This window comes from Dendropsophus ebraccatus, chromosome 4 (assembly GCF_027789765.1).
Source record: "Dendropsophus ebraccatus isolate aDenEbr1 chromosome 4, aDenEbr1.pat, whole genome shotgun sequence".
In the NCBI taxonomy this organism is placed as follows: Eukaryota; Metazoa; Chordata; class Amphibia; order Anura; family Hylidae; genus Dendropsophus; species Dendropsophus ebraccatus.
This window is the reverse complement of record NC_091457.1, coordinates 115483634-115496839: the sequence shown is the minus strand read 5'-3', so window position 1 is coordinate 115496839 and position 13206 is coordinate 115483634. Positions and strand designations below refer to the sequence as shown.

The 13206-nt window shown below is 45.6% G+C and overlaps 1 protein-coding gene across 1 annotated transcript in view; it reads right to left on the bottom strand.

The window, feature by feature from the left end:
- The window catches only part of KLHDC8B (kelch domain containing 8B), a 107295-nt gene that overhangs the window by 72158 nt on the left and 21931 nt on the right, over nucleotides 1-13206 (bottom strand). Inside the window, exon 3 of the mRNA XM_069966807.1 lies at nucleotides 10021-10666. Coding sequence (XP_069822908.1) covers nucleotides 10021-10411 — 391 coding nt within the window. The 5' untranslated portion in view covers nucleotides 10412-10666. The remainder of the gene's footprint in view (nucleotides 1-10020; nucleotides 10667-13206) is intronic.

Here is a 13206-nt window from a genome sequence, read left to right as displayed (position 1 = left end):
TCTATGAGGGTGGGGGGAAAGGAGGGGGAAAGGAGGGGGCCATCTATGAGGGTGGGGGGAAAGGAGGGGGCCATCTATGAGGGTGGGGGGAAAGGAGGGGGGCATCTATGAGGGTGGGGGGAAAGGAGGGGGGCATCTATGAGGGTGGGGGGAAAGGAGGGGGGCATCTATGAGGGTGGGGGGAAAGAGGGGGGCATCTATGAGGGTGGGGGGAAAGGAGGGGGGCATCTATGAGGGTGGGGGGGAAGGAGGGGGGCATCTATGAGGGTGGGGGGAAAGAGGGGGCCATCTATGAGGGTGGGGGGAAAGGAGGGGGCCATCTATGAGGGTGGGGGGAAAGGAGGGGGGCATCTATGAAGGTGGGGGGAAAGGAGGGGGGGCATTTATGAGGGTGGGGGGAAAGGAGGGGGGCATCTATGAGGGTGGGGGGGGAAGGAGGGGGCCATCTATGAAGGTGGGGGGAAAGGAGGGGGCATCTATGAGGGTGGGGGGAAAGGAGGGGGCCATCTATGAGGGTGGGGGGAAAGAGGGGGCCATCTATGAGGGTGGGGGGAAGGAGGGGGCCATCTATGAGGGTGGGGGGAAAGAGGGGCCATCTATGAGGGTGGGGGGAAAGAGGGGGGCCATCTATGAGGGTGGGGGGGGGAAGGGGACCATCTATAAGGGAGGGAGGAAGGGGACCATCTATAAAGGGGGGGAAAGGGGACCATCTATAAGGGAGGGGGGGGAAGGGGACCATCTATAAGGGAGGGAGGAAGGGGACCATCTATAAGGGAGGGGGGGGAAGGGGACCATCTATAAGGGAGGGGGGGGGAAGGGGACCATCTATAAGGGAGGGTGGGGGGAGAGGGGACCATCCATAAGGGAGGGTGAGGAGAGAGGGGGCCATCTATAAGGGAGGGTGAGGAGAGAGGGGGCCATCTATAAGGGAGGGGGTATAGGGGGCCATCTATAAGGGAGGGGGTAGAGGGGGCCATCTATAAGGGAGGGGGTAGAGGGGGCCATCTATAAGGGAGGGGGTAGAGGGGGCCATCTATAAGGGAGGGGGCCATCTATTTGGGGGGGCAACATAGGGGGAGAGGGAATACACAGAGGGGGGCATATATTATTAGGAGGTCACATAGAGTCAGGGCTACCCACTAAATGAGGGTGTAAAGGGGACAGTACAGATGTGCAGTGTGTAGAGAGATGAGGATGGTGCCAGTATAAGGAGCCTAATATGTTTGTCTGGCAGATTCTGTGGATTCGTGGCTCGGAGAAGTTCTCATAACGGCCCAGGACAGATGGAGAAGATGATGAAAAGGAAAGAACTCCGATCAGAAAAGACGTCTCCTGTGAGTCACCTGATATAACTGCACTGTAATGTATATGGTGTACAGGACCTGTGTGGAGCTGGGGCCACCTCTATATGACTGGATGAGGTGATTTAGTGTACTGGATTTGGTCAGTAACAATATGGTGGTGATGGTAGTGGTTGTGGTGTGGCGGTAATGTTTCCTCCCTATATACTGGTATTACTGGTAATATTGGTCTCAGTATACAGGATTTGGTCGGTAACAGTATGGCGGTAATAGGTAATATCTGTCTTGGTGTGTGTGTGTGTGTATATATATATATATATATATATATATATATATATATATATATATATATACATACAGTGGTACCTTGGTTTAAGAGTAACTTCGTTTAAGAGCGTTTTGGTTTAAGAGCTCACAGTTTTTCAAAATTGTGACTTGGTTTAAGAACATTGCTTTGGTTTAAGAACTTCCTGTATTGGGTGGGAGCGCGAGTGGAGAAGGGGCATGGCCTGCATAGTGGGGTCTACAGCACTGTACTCTAAACACCTTCCAAATCATAGCAGATCCCCTTCAGGCTGGGGCTTACATCAGGGGACAGGACTGTGTGTGGGGGGGTAATCTCTCCATAGCTGTAACCCCTCTCTCCCCGGACAGAGAGTGCTGCATGTATGTGCCCACATCTGCCCTGCTCATTCCTTCATGCTCCCTGCAGTCTCTGTCAGCCCTTGTGTTTCCCATCCTCTCCATTACTGTACAGTACAGAATAATAAATATATTTGGGGTGCGGAACCAATTGTCTGCATTTACATGATTTCTTATAGGAAAATTTGCTTTGGTTTAAGAGTGGATTTGGATTACAAGCACGGTCCTGGAACGAATTATGCTCATAATCCAAGGCACCACTGTGTGTGTATATATATATATATATATATATATACACACACACACACACACACACAACAATAGCATCACTTGGTCGTGAAAGGAGGGGGGGGGGGGGCCCAAGTTGGCCTCTCGCACCAGGGCCCAGGAGACATTAGCTACGCCCCTGCCTATGGGTCTGCATTCTCACAGTAAATTTTTCATTCCACAGTGAGAATGTAGCCACTGCCTTATTAAGCCAGCAGCTGCCAGGATTTAACAAGCTAATACATTACCTGTTTGCGCTCCCACCTGCTTCTCAGGCTCCCGGGTTACTGGCACCAGTGTTGGATTGGGGTACCTGGGGCCCACCAGAGGAAATGATCCTGGGGGCCCACCAATGAAGAACCTGAGACAAACAACATGTCAGTCAGTGTTAGTGCAGGTTCTAAAGCTGGGGACCCACCGGAGGATCCTCTGGTACTCTGGTGGGCCAGTCCGACACTGACTGGCACCCCGCTCAGCCAATCAGTGCGCTATCTCGCTGCAGTCACTGTTTCAGTGCGCCAGTGACCTGGGAGCCGGAGAAGCAGGTGGGAGCGAGGACAGGTAATGTATTAACCCGGCAGCTAATTCCCAATACCATTGATGCTACTGCCTTTCTGCTGTGCTAGCCTAGAGGATTCTCGAAGGACTGATGGGACCACTGTAGACACTGTAACCACTAAGGACTATAGTAAAGATGAGCGAACCTCGAGCACCTGTTCAAACCTGAATGCTCTGTATTTGATTACCGGTGGTAGAAAAAGGCTGTCTGGATAACATGGATACAGCCTATAGCCCTTTTCCAGGGCTTCCTAAAGCTATGTTCACACAAAATAAGTTTTGTATTATGCACTATGGTATCAATGGGATCCCGACCGGAGTGTATACACATAGTATACACTCCGGCCAGGATCCCTAGCGGCCGCAGCGAAAACTGACGTCAGTTTTGTGCGGCCAATATTCATTGAATAGTGGCTACACATCCCTGACAGGTCACACAATGGAGTGTGCGGCTCCGGCTGCACTCTCCATTGTGTTCAATGGTGAATTGGGTCACAGAACAGCCGAGGTCAGTGAAGTTTATCCCAGCCAGTACTGCAGTACCAGCAGAGATACACCTTAATTCTATTGAATTGGGATGCAGGCACATCCGTGTGCACCCGTATCCCAATTCAATAAAATGGAGGTTTATCCCAGACGGTCTTATACAGCGTGTGAACATAGCCTAAGGCTACCGGTAATTATATGCCGTACGCTAACAGGTAGCCCTGAGTCTGGAGATTTCCTAATATTTGTGACCGGCAGGCAGATTATGCTGCTTGAAGTGGCAACTGCAGGTGCTGGCTGCAATGTTTCAACCCACCTGACTGCCGCAGGCTAACAACCACATGTAAGAGCCACCTGTCAGAGTAATGGAGCTATCATTATTATAGGGAGACCGTGGTAGGTACCTTTGTTTGGTATGGGCACTTTGTGGCTGTCATTGCCTTGACTGGCACTTGTGGGGGCACTGGTAATGTTCTTGCAATGGAGAAAATGTGATATACCAGTAACTGTTTCCCATTTCCAAAAATTAGAAGCTACATATTTGCTACTAATATCAGTTCATACAACAAGCAAGAGAAAGCTGTCATGGAAGTGACCCATCCTTAGCCTTTGGAAAGGTTAATAAGACACACGGTATCCAGACTAATTATACTCAGGTCAGTATAATGTATGTGCAAGAGGCTCCATGGCAACTCTCAGCTCGGTTGCCAAGGCAACAATCCGCGCCTGTTTATTTTTTGTGTACATTTTATCATAGAAGCTCAGCTTTTCTTCGGCGTCTCCGGTGACTGACAGCGCGAAAACTTCATCATTAATCATCTGTTGTTACAAGACATTTTAATTAGTTATTGTGTCAGCTATTAGGTGCTCGTCGGAAGTCAGCAATGAAGTCTGCATTTGGGAGGATTCTTTGTTTCTTCTGGCGTTTTAAAGATCAATTGTTTAAATTGGTAATTAGGCGACTGACATTTGGGACGGAATTAATGAATCCTGATGATGAAAAGACCGGAGACGACATTTGTACCAAGGACAATATTTGACTTTTGCCCGTCTGTTCAGATCAAGGTGAACGACAACTGTGATGTCTGGATAAAAACACTTTGGCAAATTAAACTTAAAAATGTTTAGGGGGGAGATTCGACCTATTGATATTGCAAACAGAGCACCCCCATAAACATCACGCATCCTACTCAAAAGTGCTATCAGAATCCCTCCAGTTAAAGGGCTCCTGTCATATTGAACGAGCAGTCTGAGCATCAGCATGTTATCGAGTAGAAGGAGATGAGCAAATTGATAGATCATGCTGGGGGAAAAGAGTCAGAGGATTTTATAAACTGAAATCTTTGCTTATTCTGGGCATAAATGGGCTAATTATGAGGGTACATTTGCTTTAAATATTGTCCATGGATAGAACGGCGCTGACGCAGGGAAGCCGATGCTGCGGCCTTTTTTTTAACCGCAGCCCAATCCCCGTGTACGGCACTGTTCTATTCAAGAGCACCAGGCCCCTGTATGACGCGGCTCCATTGATTGTAATTGGGCCGCGTCATAGAGGGGGTGGGGGTTTCCTTCCACTGCGGGCAGCCAGCGGTACCTCCAGTGCTTCACTCCTGGACCAGTGCCCGTGAATAGAATGGCGCCGTACACGGAACCTGGGCCACAGTTCAAAAAGAGGACCGCGGAAACGGCTTCCCCGTTCCGGGGCTTTTGTATACATTGGCAATACTTAAAGCAAATGCACAAGCCAAAAAGACAGAAATGGCTGCACATCGCACCCATGGCTGACACGAAAGCTTATTCAGCTAGATTTAAAACCAACATCAGAAGTTAGTATATAATTTAGCCAAACCATATTACCTCCTGTACCACGTGCAGGTCTTCTGATACACATGAGTCCCTAACCAAAAAACATCACTGTGGCGGTCAGCGACCACAATCCCCGCAAAACGTGCGCAAGCAGAGAAGGGGGGCCACGGAATGGCCCTGCAACCCCATTGTCACAGGACCAGACCCTAAAGGCCCCCCCGGACCCCGCAGGCGCCACCGGCGAAAAAAGTGGACGCCAAGCAACACAAGCGTGAACAAGCTCTTACCTCTCTCTCCATTCCTCTGCAGGTAGAATGGGAGAATACTAGGAGATCCTCCCCTTATGTACACAGGTGATCAATTCATACACAAAATTCTGATGTTTTTTTATGCAGCCGAGAGGCACTAGCGTCAGCCATAGGTGTGAGGTGCAGCGCTCTTTTCTCTCTTGTATTGCATTTTGCTTTCTTTCTTTTTCAGTGTTTTTGCACTCCTCCTGGTGAGACCCACATGACCGCAATCAGCAGGAGACACCTGAGTGCACATGGTTTTAATCCCTCCTGTTTGTCCCATTCTATCTGCAGTAGCTATGGTGATCGCAATACCTTATCCAGACTCGTGCTGTTTGGGGGCGACCTTCTCCGCCGGTGGTGCTGGCCGGGTTCTGGTGTGGCATTTTTGGGTCTGGTCCTGTCATATGGGGGTCGCAGGGCCGTTCCATGGCCTCCCTTCCCTGACTGTGCATGCCTGCGGGGGTGGTGGTCACTGACCGGCACAGTGTGGACTTTGTGTAGGGACCCATGTGTATCAGATACCTGCACGCGGTATGGGGCAGTGTGGCTTGATCAATTCATACACAAAATTCTGATGTTTTATATGCAGCCGAGAGGCACTAGTGTCAGCCATAGGAGTATTGCACTTAAAGCAAATGCACCGGATGGTACTTTCGCTGTAAGAGTCCAGTGGGTGGTCCTACTCAGAGACTAGAGAATAAGCAAGATCATGAACCATTGGTTCATACCTGATTTGTAGAAACCCACTAATTTAAGGTATTGTGTAGGTGCCAGGTACAACACTAGTAGGAGACCTTACTTCAAGGGTGGTAGTGTCCAATGGCTGCAGCTCCCTAAACACCAGTCAGATATTGGAACTAGTGTGACACAGAGATAGCACTGCTGTAAGCAGGATCGTTGCACTAAAAGTTTTTTAGACAATACGTTTCAGGAAGCTTTTTACTCTCCTTGTTGGGAATTGATGAACAGAACATTGAACCCTTCGAAATGCGTTGTCCAAATAAAGATTCTTCTATTTTTAACTCCTGTTTACTGCAGGTGCTATCCCTATTTCATACTATTCTGGTAGATTGTGCTGCATTTGTATGGTGGCAGGATACCTTTAAGCAGAGGGCTTCCTACCTTAGAATTAGCTGGGAAAATTCTGGCTTCTTACCAGGGAAAGCTGACTGCATACATATTAAGGCTGGGTTCACACCTGTATTGGCAGTACCATTGGGAGCCTCTGTCGATGGATCTCTCCCAAATAGTGGACAAAATAGCAAGCATGCTGCACTCTAATGACCGAGCAGAACAACAGAAAAAACAATGCAAAAGTGTACCTAGCTATATACACTCACCGGCCACTTTATTAGGTACACCTGTCCAACTGCACGTTACCACTTAATTTCTAATCAGCTAATCACATGGCGGCAACTCAGTGCATTTAGGCATGTAGACATGGTCAAGACAATCTCCTGCAGTTCAAACCGAGCATCAGTATGGGGAAGAAAGGTGATTTGAGTGCCTTTGAACGTGGCATGGTTGTTGGTGCCAGAAGGGCTGGTCTGAGTATTTCAGAAACTGCTGATCTACTGGGATTTTCAAGCACAACCATCTCTAGGGTTTACAGAGAATGGTCCGAAAAAGAAAAAACATCCAGTGAGCGGCAGTTCTGTGGGCGGAAATGCCTTGTTGATGCCAGAGGTCAGAGGAGAATGGGCAGACTGGTTTGAGCTGATAGAAAGGCAACAGTGACTCAAATAGCCAACCGTTACTACCAAGGTAAGAAGAAGAGCATCTCTGAACGCACAGTACGTCGAACTCTGAGGCAGATGGGCTACAGCAGCAGAAGACCACACTGGGTGCCACTCCTTTCAGCTAAGAACAGGAAACTGAGGCTACAATTTGCACAAGCTCATCGAAATTGGACAGTAGAAGATTGGAAAAACGTTGCCTGGTCTGATGAGTCTTGATTTCTGCTGCGACATTCGGATGGTAGGGTCAGAATTTGGCGTCAACAACATGAAAGCATGGATCCATCCTGCCTTGTATCAACGGTTCAGGCTGGTGGTGGTGGTGTCATGGTGTGGGGAATATTTTCTTGGCACTCTTTGGGCCCCTTGGTACCAATTGAGCATGGTTGCAACGCCACAGCCTACCTGAGTATTGTTGCTGACCATGTCCATCCCTTTATGACCACAATGTACCCAACATCTGATGGCTACTTTCAGCAGGATAATGCGCCATGTCATAAAGCTAGAATAATCTCAGACTGGTTTCTTGAACATGACAATGAGTTCACTGTACTCAAATGGCCTCCACAGTCACCAGATCTCAATCCAATAGAGCATCTTTGGGATGTGGTGGAACGGGAGATTCGCATCATGGATGTGCAGCCGACAAATCTGCGGCAACTGTGTGATGCCATCATGTCAATATGGACCAAAATCTCTGAGGAATGCTTCCAGCACCTTGTTAAATCTATGCCATGAAGAATGGAGGCAGTTCTGAAGGCAAAAGGGGGTCCAACCCGTTACTAGCATGGTGTACCTAATAAAGTGGCCGGTGAGTGTATAGTTCCCATTGAAGTTAATGGGCTACACACACCTGTTGGCTTCAAAACAGGCATTGTACAATACAGTGGTACCTTGGTTCTCAAACTTAATTGGTTCAGGAAGGCAGTCTGAGAACCGAGCAGTGTTTTCCCACAGGAAATAATGTAAATGTGTTTAATTGATTCCAGCAACAACCAATAATTATATAGAGTACCCATACATTACATTGAAAAGTGCCCAGTTTAATCACTACTGTACAATATAGAACAGCACTATACTGTACAGGACATTTTAACCAAGAAACATTCAACAAAACCAGCAATTATAGTACAGTAGTCACCAACTCCTCACTCATCCTTTACTGTATAGTGCCCCCCCCCCAGCACTGTAATGTATGGGAGATGGTGGTGCACTGCCTGTACTACTACTGTACTGTATATGCACTCCAGCAGTCTTAGTGTATGTGCACACAAAGTTATTTTGACGGAAACTCTGTGGCGGAATTCTCAGCTCGCACTCGCGCCCGTCCAAAGAATGATCAAGCTGAGAATTCCCCGACGGAGTTTCCATCAAAATTACTCAGTGTGCACATACTCTTATACAGTACTGTATAGGATGGGGGATGGTGGTGCACTAACTGTACTACTGCTCTACTGTACATGCACTCCATCAATCTTATACAGTACTGTATAGGATGGGGGATGGTGGTGCACTAACTGTACTACTGCTCTACTGTACATGCACTCCATCAATCTTATACAGTACTGAACGCGATAGGAGATGGTGGTGCACTGAATGTACTACTACTGTACTGTATATGCACTCCAGCAGTCTTACACAGTACTGTGCAGGATGGCAGATGGTGTTGCACTAACTGTACTACTACTGTACTGTATATGCACTCCATCAATCTTATACAGTACTGAACGCAATAGGAGATGGTGTTGAACTGACTGTACTACTACTGTACTGTATATGCACTCCAGCAGTATTATATGGTACTGTGCAGGATGGGAGATGGTGATGCACTGACTGTACTACTACTGTACTGTATATACACTCCAGCAATCTTATACAGTACAGGATGGGAGATGGTGGTGCACTGACTGTACTACTACTGTACTGTATATGCACTCCAGCAGTCTTACACAGTACTGTGCAGGATGGGAGATGGTGGTGCACTGACTGTACTACTACTGCACTGTATATGCACTCCAGCAGTCTTATACATTACAGGATGGGAGATGGTGGTGCACTGACTGTACTTCTACTGCACTGTATATGCACTCCAGCAGTCTTATACAGTACTGTACTGTGAAGCCTCACCAGTTCTTAACTCACTAGGAACAACCCATGATCCACACTCGCAAAAACGTTTAGATACTGAGCACAGTTTGAATTCTGAATGTTACTTCCAGGTAAATATTCGTTCAAATACTGTAGTATTACTGTACTTCAAGATTGGGTGCCCAAAAAGTGTTTGAGAACCGAGCAAGGGTTTGAGAACCAAAGCAAACTTTCCTTGAAAATATTGTTTAAGTTCCAAACAGTTTAAGAACCGAGCAGTTTAAGAACTGAGAAGCTACTGTATTCTCATTAAGTGCGTTGACTGTATCTAGTAACATCTAACAGAATTGTTTAGCTTTGGAGTACAGTATAATACAGGCTGTTATTCCTGATCATTAAAAAAAAAGTTAATGTAATGCATTTGCAAAATGACTCAACATTTTATGTAGACAGATAAGTCTGGCATAAACATGTAATCTACCTAAAAAATATGTCTGTCAATAAGATGGCCGACATGGAGGAGCATGTGACCATGCCCCGCCCACAGTGTCCACTGTATATGCCTATGGAGGACACTGGGGGCGGGGCATGGTCACATGCTCCTCCATGTTAGCCATCTTATGGACAGACTCAACACAGAGTAGGACAGTACAGCCTGGAGGAGGGCAGTCTGATTTAAGCTCTATGAGGCACACAGGGAGCTGCTATTAGTAAGTAATGTGAATACACTTATTAATACTGTACACTAAACTATTTTACTATAAAGTGGCCAACCCCTTTAAGTCTTTTGTCCCTCATATTTGTGACATCAATTAACAAGATTGATATAAAGCATCATCTCACCTTTTTCAATGGCACTGATCCCCATGGATGGCTGGCACAATGGAGCCTTTTTTTCCCACTTTCCCTCATCGCTGTTGTAGATCTCTACTGTTGCTAATGGACACTGCTCATAATTCATACCACCGATCACCATAACCTGTTTTCCCACCGTGACTGCCGCTGCTCCAGCTCGCGGGGTTGGCAATGATGGTAACACGGCCCAAGTTTGTGACACCACATCCAACATTTCCACTGTGTCCAAAGGAAGTCCTGTTTTGCTACAACCTCCCATCACGTACAAATGCCCATCTTGGTATGCTGGTGTGCAATAAACCCGACATGTGGGCATCGAAGGAAAGACTTCCCAGTAGAGGGATGTGATGCCACTGGAGGCCATTATGGAAACCGGCATTGTAGACAACTAGATATATGTGATGCAGATCAGCCAGCCAAGGGAAAGGATCCCATCGATTACCAGCCAGGGCTTCTACGGAGTAGATGATATTACTCAACATCTGTTGTTCCTGGGGCAGGAATCTATAGATCCAGAGTCATTGTATGGCTGATGGTCGCTTCATTATAACAGGGGTTGGCAGGACAACATCAGATACTTTCCATATTCAGCATCGTCTTCAGTGGGTAACACCATATGGCTGACTTGCTTTCACTGTAAAAAAAAGAGCAAATATTTAAAAAGTTCATGTTGCGCACATAATACATCTGAGACTCCCACCTGCAAAAAGAGCTGTGTATAGGTCTATATTATCCCATAAAGGCTACCACCAAGAACCTGCAACACATCCATTAACACTAATAAAACTCGGCATGTGGACTGTAGCCATACAGTAATGCAGAACAAGGGCAGTCAGGGTCTAGGGAGTAGTGGGAAGCACATGGGAGAGACTCCACCAATATACTGATTATTTATATGACGGTAATAGAAAGTCAGGTTTATCAAAACTAACAATTCTTATCCTAAAAATTGTTAATGTCAGAATGTACTTGTCCTTTAAGGAAAACGATGGACAAAGTTACATGAAGCAATTATCTCCTGCTCTCTGAAATCCCGCTGCTCTTGGCCTGTGGTCTCAATAGCATGCAATTTGCAGCATCTCACTTTGCAATGCTGTCCTGTAAGTTCTAGCCCTCGGACACAATTCTCAGTTGATTAGATTTATATATATATATATATTACTGATGATACCAAGAGAATCCACTGACTGTTATATTTCAGTGAGGACAGGCAAAATGTGACAGATCCACAATTATATGCAAATTTAAATTAAATTACCATAAACCTATTATATTCACATTATCAGTCTGTGCACTTTATATTCCAGCCAGCCTTATTTAACCCTTTAATGAGGCAGGAAATGTTACTAGTTGGGTTTTCATTTTTCCCTCTCGCCTTTAAAGAACCATAATGCTTTTCTTGCTTTTCTTTTTCCATCTACAAAGCCATATGAGTGCTTGATTTTTTCGTGGATCCAATTGTACTTTGTTATGAAATTCTTAAGGATGAGTTGTTTTTACTTCGTTCACTGTTTTTCTTTTGGGGGGGGGTGTATCACTTTTTAGGAAACTTCTATAAGCAATCATTTTACTGCTCATTTAATTCAATGCATTGCTATTATGCACTGAATTGATTTATCTGTGATCTGTTAGTATTGCCTGTAAAAGCAGCTCTGTCATGGTAGTCATGGACCCCTATACCACCAATGACACACATCAGTACTGTTTAAATGTCTTTTTAAGTTTTTTTAAATAGTTAAAATAGACGACTCCTGAGCCAGCTCCATACATTGTTAGCGGCCCCAGGGTGAGTATACAAGAACAACAGGTTTAAGAGCAATTCTATATTAAGGTAAATATCCACCATTCAACACAGGTCTGGGTCCAGTATTCAGGGCTGAATATATATCAGTATATTTAATATATACCAGTATGGTCGGAGCTCAGTTTTATGGATACAAAGCTCTAAACCATATGTGTGCCTTCATAGTCATAGAACTAAATGGTAAGAGTCTGTCATTATGTAGCAACCACTAGGGGGGTCTAATGGGGCTTTCAGCCACACAAAATTTGTAGTTGTAAGCTGAAGTTACAATAAAAAATAAAATAAAATTCACCTGCCTGATCTCACACTGCTGTTGCCCTAATGGCGCCCTAAATTAATTTCGAAATTCCAGATGCACCTGCTCAGCCAATTACTGGCCATGGCGGATACCTGCCTCAGCCAGTAATTGGGTTTGTATTTCCAGCATATCGAAATGAAAGCAGGAAGCACTGATTAGCAGGACCATCAGAACTTTTTTAAGCCAATCTGAACACATAGGAAAAGATAATGTGGTAATAATAAATAAACAGTATGCAGCAAGCTCCTATGCTCCCCCTACTGTTGGTAAAATATATTCAGAATTGTATCATATAATTCAAAAGATAAACTCTGTATAAGAGATCTTTAATTCTGAAATATCTGATGAGAAGTTTTACAGGGTTAGCTTCACTGCACCCTTCACTCCCACTATAAACATTAAAGAGACAGTTAAATATGATGGTTAAAGTGAAACTTGTCATTGAGATCACAGATTTCTCTGAATGATTTATTATATGTGTTATATTTGTAATGTGAATACACAGTTTTGTGGATACCTTATAATGCAAGGGTATGACTTTAGGCTTGCAGCCTGTTAGAAGAATCTAAATCCAGGAATAGCAGGTTCATCTCCTAGGACCTTGTATGAGGGTTGTCCAGGAACTCTCCATTTACTCTCTATAGGAGCTGCAAAGACAGCTTAGTGCTTTACTCGTCTCTCTCTTTATTCTGTACATGGGAGCTGCCAGGGATAGCAGAGTACAATGCTCAGGTGTTTCTGTGGCTCCCATAGAGAATTAATGGAGCGAATCTCTATTCTAAAATGACTCTCTGGATTCTGGGTGGCCCCAGTAGTCAGGACCCCTGCAATCCAATAGATATCACCTAACTTGATGGGAAAACCCCTTTAAGCAGAGCTGGTATTGCGTCATTTTCACAGAATGAAGTTTAATAATATTGCTTCATTGCTCAGCCTCAGGCCTAGCTGACACCAGGGATAGAAAACCTTCCCATATTAGTTCTCAGTTTCTCAGAGAGCTTACACTAAGTTGTTCGCATGCTGCATTATTCAGGTGACACAAATGTCTCTGCTTCCCAGACCCTGGTTTCTT